Below are 8,385 nucleotides of genomic sequence, written 5' to 3' on the forward strand. Positions count from 1 at the left end.
AACCAAAATTAAAACACAAAAAATAAATCACTACTCGAAGTCAACAGAAATAGATCTTTTCTGTCAAATATCAGTTTGAGAGAGAGAGAGAGAATGCGATGTTTTCTAGTTTCTTTAGATGTTTTGAGAGAGGCGTGCGAAAAAGTTTTGGGAGAGCAAACGCTCTGCTGCTGCGAGAGGAAAAAAGCGTGAGCATGAATGCTCAAACAGCACCGAATCGTGATTTTGTCGGAGAGCGTTTTGCTGCCTCTCTCTGTGTGCAAACAAATTCGTCAAGCTACGTTGATCGCGAAGAGACTTTGTGTTGAAATTAAAAACCTAAAAAAATATCTAGTTCAAATGTGGACACTGCCATCACCGTTCAAGCAAACAAAAACAACAGTTTCTGCTCCTGCTCCGCTAGGGACGCCAAACAAAACGCAATCAATTTTGTATAGAAGAAAAAAAAATCACTAAACGATAGAAGCAAAAAAAAACAATTTTGGGATAACAGAAAACGCAAAAAATAATAATTGGTGCTGTTAAATAGAGACACGACGAAGAAGAAAACAAAACACAAACGCAGGCTTACGCTCACAACTTACTCACACGAACTCAGTTTTTTGTACGACAGTGAAACTTTTGCAGCAAAACTATTAATTACCTACTACTTGAATAAATAAAATACTCTCTCGCAAACAAATGAGGTTGAAGCCGGCAAGGCTGCCAGCCCCAGAACAGGCAACTTACTTACTGGCAACTAAATTCAACTGAATAAGAGCAGAAAAAAATGTTAAAAAATAAATAAATAAGTAAGCCAATGAAAGAGGGGTATAATCTAAGCCGTAGTCGAGAACAGAACAAACTCTTCCTAGCTAAATGGAAACATAATCGGCAAATTGCCACGAGCGATGTCGTGGTGAAGGTTTATTAGGCAAAACTTTAAAAAAAAAGATAAAAAAGCACAAATTTGTAAAATATCCCGTTTCCAAAGCCAGATTAGGACGACTCGTTTCCAGTAGGCAACTAACAGAACAGAAGCAACTTTTAATGAATTGAAGAGGTAAAAAATCAAGAATCTTGAAATGCACATTAGATAGGCGAAATCAAAGCGGAAATAAGAGCAAGTTATGTATTTATGATTTTTATTTCCAAATAAAATAAGGCTACTAAAGAAACAAGTGTAAGAAATTGGGAAACGGATGGTGAAATTAATGGATAAAATTAATGTAAGCGAAAAAAGAACACACACACACACAATAAGTAATGCGAAACCAATACCGACTACGTTTCGTACTTTATAACACTACCTTAGGCCATCCAAAAAAGAAATACACACACACAGACACACAAACAAATTAATTTAATAACGTGCAAAAATTGAGATAAAAAAAAACAAGGTTTGTTGAGAGAAAGAAAAACGAATAAATTAAAAATCGTACTCATAACAAAATTACGAATCAATGGTAGTTTTACTGCAGAGAAGAATACGAAAAGAAAACCAGTTTTTGGAGAGACATTATTAACACCGTTTCATTATTTTTACTTTGTCTGGTTTGTTGATTGCATTTCGTTTGGTTCTTACTTATTTATTTATTTGTGTATGGTTTAGTTAGAAAGCATTTTTTCGCAGAACACCCACCCTCCTGTTTCATACACCATATCAAAAAAGGCCTCTTCATTTGTTTGCTTGGAGTTGTTTTATTTATTCGCTGATTAGTTCTGTTTTGTTATGTATAGTAGGTTTAGTTTATTATTAGTTGTAATATTATGTTTAACACATAGGTTAAGTTTGATCAAAACCACATTTGCTTTGTACATTTTGATTGTTGTTTTGTCACACCACATGGTTTTTTTGTGAGTTTAACACGATTGGTATGGTTAATACCTTCTAACTAGCATTAACTCATTCATCTTTGTAAGTACTAACATGCATGCTTTGATATAGAAACTAAAAAATATTATGTGTTGTAATTCACATTGTCATAATTTTCCTAGGGAAAAGACAAAAACACTGGAATTGTGTTGAATTTACTCATATTTTTAGGATTTTTTCCCACATAAAAGATGTACTTGTTGAAATTTGCATTTAATTTTAATTTTAATTCTGGCTACACTCCTGTCTTGAGGTCCAATAAGTCCCTGTTGAAAATTCCAAAGTGATGCTAAAAAACGATGTTGACTAAAGTGAGGATTATTGTAAAAATTGTGGTATTGCAAGAAAACTTGTCATGCTTAACATTTTTAGGAAGATATTTAAAAGACCTTTCTAACGACTCTAAAACATTGAAGATCTGACAACCCTATCAAGATTTATAAGCACTTAAGTGTTATTTATGAACTTTTTTGAAACCGGGTCTTAGATATTTCGATAAAAAGATTTATTATGCGAACTTAACAAAAGACCTTACCAATGAGAAGGAGGTGTCTATCAGTGTCCTTTTCTGAAAACGTTGTTTTCTAATGGTTCATTTTTTTTAAATTTGTCTAAGGCTGGTACAAATATTTTTAAAAGTTTTTGTCACCCCCATTCAAAATTGGCCCGAAAAATCAGGGGGCAAAAAAAATATTTTTACAATAAACTTCAAAATTGCAATGAAAATTCAAGTGAAACCAGCTGAAATCAAATTAAAATACATTTTCCTGTGTTTAAAATTATTTTTAGCATGTTTGGGTTTATTAAAAAATCTTAAGATTTTTAGAAAATTTTCGATGCAAAATCTTTTTTTTCGATACAATTTTTGTTTTTGTAAGATCTTAAAATTTTTGAAAACTAATGATTGCAAAACAACTGAACTAGTGTAAAATGCATTTTAAAACACTTTTTTCATTTAAATTTGAAGACTATGGCTTGTTATTTAAATTTTTATGTTTTTTTATTTTTTTGCCCCCCCCCCCCCTTGACCTCGGCCAGGGCCGAGGGACAAAAACATTTTTAAATATTTGCATCGGCCTAATTAAAAATAAAGATTAGACCTTCGATTGTTGAGTTACAGCGAATAATAAAAAAAGGAAACATGGAAGTTGCCGGAAAATTTAAGGTTTCTAAGTCTCAACATCAATATCTCAGCAATAGAGAGTAACAAAAATGACTTTTTGGCGGGCATACAGGGGTTTGTTCCGGTAGGCATACTGAGCCCAAATCCCAAATATGAGCTTGATTGAACGTAACAGAAGCTGGCGCTTTGCATTTGAAATTCAAATGAAATTTAACCCGTAAAATAGATTTTTCAAAAATGTCGATTTTCGAGGCACTTTGGCAACTAATGCGTTTATTTTCAACTTCACTGGCATGTTGACCAAATCCTTGCGCATCTTTTAGTATATCGTCGCCGTCGTGCTAACTTGTCGTATGTGCATTTTGAGCCAAATTGAGTTAAGAACGCCATTTTGTGCAGCTCACAATAGAGGTTTCTGCGTGTGCATTTATTGCGTGTACGTACACAAACAAGGTTGAGGCCAGCAAAATCAAACAGTGCGCTAGTGTGCGTACGCGATATTCAACGAAATCCGAGAAAAAAACTCCGTGCATTGTTGTCACTTTTCATATGAAAGTAGTTTCAATCTTGTCGTGTTATCTTGTCACAGCCTGAAAATTGATGTAAATGCGACAATCGGGATTTCAGGTCAGAACGCGTTTGACGCACGTACAAGTTAGACTACCGTAAACATTTGTAATTATAACTCGGAATTCCAGCAACTAACTTCAACCAAACTTCGGCACAATGCACATAATGGTCAGCCAAACAAAACGTGTTTGTTATTGTTTTTGTTTATTCAAGGTCAAACATTAAAATGCATTTTTCTCGGAATGTCGAAATGGCGGGTGCGACAAGATAGCACGACAGCGTCGAAATGAAAGTTTTCAAGCCTTCTGCATTGTTTTATTACAACAATTTACAAGCAAAATCAATAATTTTCATTGATTTAACTGTTTGATTCATGTTAGTACATCAAAATCATTTTTTCCAAGATTTTAATGAAAATTGCTTTACGTTTACTTTTTTCCAGATTTTTTTTTTAATAGTTCGTAGAAATGTGTAATTTTAAAGCCGGAATGACTAGTCACTGTGTTTCTTACAAATTTTAGTCTAAAAGTACCCAAATTAAATTAATTACGTCAAATTGAACATTAGTAAGATTTGTTTTAATGTTTCATTTGAAACATTTACAATTAAATGTTAGTTAAGGCTTATTGCATTTTAATAAAACAAAATATAGGGGGAGAGGGGGTTATATGCACCCCCGGGGCAAAATACACCCCCTGCTTGTCTCGGTATTTGAAAGAATTTTCCGGGGAAAAACTCATAGAAATTGGAAGCTTAACATTGCTAAACCATGCTGGAAAAATTTGAGCATCGTAGTTTAAAAACAGCTTAAGTTATTTGCAAAACTTCAAAATGTTGTGTTTTCATCTAATTTTCATTGAACTTTCATTATGATTTTTGGACAATATAAAAAGCATTTATTGTTATTGTAAGTATTGAGGTATATAGTTTTTGCCATAATCTTCACTATTCTGTAGATAGATGAGTCCAAAAACATAAAAAAATGCATTTTTAATAAAATTTTCTGCAAAAAGCGTGGTCGGGGCAAAATGCACCGCCGTGAAGCTCCTTTGTAAAAACAGCGGTGTCATCTAAAGTGGTGACTAGTGAAAACTGCTTTTACCCGGTGCATTTTGCCCCATGTTGTGGTGCATTATGCCCCCCATGGTTGTTTGAAATTAATCAAAAATGTTTTTAGAAATTTGATATTTTCGAACAATTTTGAGGTTTTTTAAGACTTTCTTCACATGGATGACGAAGAATAATAGTTGTTTTAGAACATCGAACAAAATTCTTCAACAGTAATGCTGTAATGGTTGAGAAATCACAGTTTTCCCGAATCTGGGGTGCATATTACCCCCTCTCCCCCTATGATTTTCAGGATGAGTTATAAAAATATAATCAAAACCATAGAAACTAATAATGCCATCATCTGGAGCGAATCGGGATAAATGGGGCGAATTGGGACAGCAGTTCAGCAATGGGGTTGTTTGTCATATAAAACCAGCATCTGGTCAAAATATGAGCACTCTAGGTCAAGGAGAAGTGAGGCAAATCGGGACACAAAGTTTGAAGGTTCAAAAACGTCAAAAATCTTAAAAAGGCTTCAACATGGGCAAACCTCAATTTATTCTCAAAACTTATAATGCATCTGAAAGGGCTTGAAAAATGCAACAAAATGCAGGGTAGAGCTTCCAAATTGGTTGAATCTAAAGGGAGTTAGGCCATTGCAAATATTTTTCAATGTTTATGTCGCCCCCCCCCCCTCCCTTCAAAATTGGTCTGAAAAATCAGGGGGCAAAAAAATTTCCAAAAAAATTCAAAATTTCCATGAAAATAGAAGTCTAATCAACTGAAAACAATCTAGAATGCAATTTTCTGCATTGATAATCATATTTAGCATGTTTGGGCTTGTTTAAAATGTTTAGAATTTTTATGAAATTCCAATGTACAGCACCGCAACAATTTAACATAAACATAAACTTTTACTTTTAATGAATTTTTTGGCTGTACATTTTTGCTCGGGGACCCCTTAGATCAAATTTTCCGGTGATAATTTCATCATATTCGCGTGCCTGAGACAATTTCACAATTGAAACATGCATAAAAATGTTTATTTTCATCCATTTTAACCTTTAAAAAAATAAAAGTTTAAAAAAATCATCGATTCACATTAATTGAAAATCAAGTTCGTTTCCAAGGATACTAGATGACACCAGAAAAAAAGCAGCTACTTAATTTTTTTTAACTTTCGTTTTTTAAAGGGTTGAAATTGATGAAAACAGACATTTCTGTGCATGTTTCTATTGCGAAATTGTCTCAGGAACACGAATATGATGAAATTATCACCGGAAAATTTATCTCAGGAGTCTCCCGAGCACTAAAATTCACTAAAATTTAAAGTGTCCATTTAGGGAGCGTTCTTTTATTACGTAACGCAGTTGGGGGCGGGAGCAAGGCCGTGTTACGCTCCATACAAGTTTTTAGAATTTATATGGAAGTTTTGTTATGAGGGGGGGGGGTCTAAAAATCCGATTTTTTGCGTTACGTAATAAAAGAACGCTCCCTTAATATGTTAGACTTCCTTACCCAAAGCGTTCTCAGTCTCCGATGGTAGTCTGTTGGAGGTTTCCTAAACAATAATCTCAAAATATTTGAAATCCCAAAAAATTCAGATGCCTTATAAATAAACTAAAATCTCACAAATTTTCAAAAAGAAACTTTTGCATTTTTTTTTCTTCAATGATGATTTATAATATATAATTTGTAAGGTAAAACACCATTGGGGCCCGAGCCTGTTGGTGTCCAAATAAATAACAAATAAAAAGTTAGAAATATTTAATATTTGCAACGGTCTAACAAAAGTTTGTCGAATTTTAACTCAACTCAATTAAACTTAAATGTTTTTTTTTTTCATTTTCAATCAACTTTTTAAAATTAAAGAAAAACATTTTCATATATTATGTATCAATTTGTTCACAACTAGCTTTCTTTTGATTCTAAATTCTCTTCAGGCTGTAAATTCTCAATTTGAATTGTTAGTTGATTAATGAATCCTTCTGGACTTCTGGAACCAACGAAATTCCGCTCTTGTCTATTACAATATCTCCCATCCCATCGCATCTAAAATGGATCCGGAAATTCAAACCGGTAGCCAAACAAACCAAATGTAATTCCAACCCCAGCTTTGTGCATTTCGTCCATATCTAACTAACCCCTCGGGTAACTGGCCACAAATCGCTCTATTAACACTCCGTCCAAATCCATGCGTCGTCCACACACACACTGTGAATGTCATCACCAGCTCGTTACTGCACGTTTGGCACACATAAAATAATCGTTCCGCGGGGCTTATCTGTGCTTAATCGGTCCCATCTGGTCCGAACACCGCCACCACCACCGCAGCAAAAGCTCGGAGCTTTTTGGGCTTTGGTTTGGTTTTGTGTTCCCTCCCCCCGAAATCGAACCCAAATCGAAAATGCGTTTTCTCCCATTTTAGAATGTGGTTCCGCGTCCTTTTTCTACAACGGCCACTGCTACTCGTCCTGCCCGGCCAGCACGTTCCCGGACACTAGCACCATGGAGCAGGACGAGAAGCAACAGCACCAGCAGCAACGACCCCTGCCGCCAGGATCCGTCCGTCGTCGTCGAGGCAACAATTTGGACAATGAACCGCAGGAACGTGACACCCAACCTCAACCGGGCCAGCAGCACCAACACTTTTGCATCCCATGTCACGCCACCTGCCTCGAGTGCAGCGGACCGGCCGCGAACCAGTGCACCGAGTGCCAGCCGGAATTTGCCTTCGACGGGCTACGCCTGTGCGTCACCATCAACCGTAAGCAACGACCCCAGGCATCCTCCGGAACCAATAAATCTTCAAACCAAACGGCACCGACGCTGAACGACCCGGAGTCGGACGATAAGCGGTGGCTCCCGGCGGACTACCTCATTATGATAACCGTCGTCGGAGTGACGCTCGTGGTGGCCTTCGCCGGGATCTATCTGCTCTGGAGACGGTGCTTCCGGGGCGTTCTGCTGGCCACCGACCACCACCAGTACGACCGGGTTCAGACGTCGGATCCGGCGGCCAGCGGAAGCCGCGGGGTGCCCTCGTACGCCGAGCTGGTGCGGGACGAGATCGATGACATCCTGGCGGAGAGTAGCTCCGAGGATGAGGAGGAAGACGAGCACCACGATGGGCGAGAGTCGCGCTCGTTTATGCCGATTATTGCGCCGGTGGAGAGATGAGCAGCTTTTGCGCAGAGGAGTGGAGAGTAGGTATTTAAACATTAGTCAACGCACACACACAAGAATTGCATTTCAAACACCACACATCAGCTAACTAGGCAGTATTTACTTTTAATCAATCCTAAAGTGGTCTTAGCCGAACAAAGTTGTGAATAAATAATAATTTTAGCAGGTGTTTGCCTTTCGAATCGCTGCAGCGTATCACATCCCGTTGGTAATTGCCAAGTAATTGCAATCAATTGCAAAGCTGGTGTAATGTAAGTATAAACTATGGGATGAGAAATGTGATGTTGTTGTGGATCAGCGAGTATTTTATTAGAGCAATTCTCTACGAAATCTTTTTTTTTTGCAATTTTAATTTTGGAGCAACATTTGAAAACATCTTATAAGCATTTTGACAGCTAGAACAAATTCCGAGGCAACAGGTAACTTTTTCACAAAACTCGAAGTGTATAAAAATAGCTGGCCTCAACAGTGCCTTCGGTATGCCCAAAGAAGCCATTTTGCATGATTAGTTTGTCCATATAATTTCCCATACAAATTTGGCACCTGTCCATACAAAAAATGATTTATGAAAATTCAAAAATCTGTATCGTTTGAAGGAATT

The 8,385-nt window shown here is 36.7% G+C and overlaps 1 protein-coding gene across 5 annotated transcripts in view; it reads left to right on the forward strand.

Annotated features, from left to right (window-relative positions):
- Nucleotides 1-7,951, forward strand: part of LOC6045170 (furin-like protease 1) — a 454,649-nt gene extending 446,698 nt beyond the window's left edge. For all 5 annotated transcript variants that reach the window (XM_038263921.1, XM_038263920.1, XM_038263922.1 and 2 more), the window contains one exon: nucleotides 7,027-7,951. In XM_038263921.1, coding sequence (XP_038119849.1) covers nucleotides 7,027-7,778 — 752 coding nt within the window. In that variant the 3' untranslated portion in view covers nucleotides 7,779-7,951. The remainder of the gene's footprint in view (nucleotides 1-7,026) is intronic.
- The last annotated feature ends 434 nt before the right edge of the window (nucleotides 7,952-8,385 follow it).

The sequence above is a fragment of the Culex quinquefasciatus genome, chromosome 3 (assembly GCF_015732765.1).
Source record: "Culex quinquefasciatus strain JHB chromosome 3, VPISU_Cqui_1.0_pri_paternal, whole genome shotgun sequence".
NCBI classification, from domain to species: Eukaryota; Metazoa; Arthropoda; class Insecta; order Diptera; family Culicidae; genus Culex; species Culex quinquefasciatus.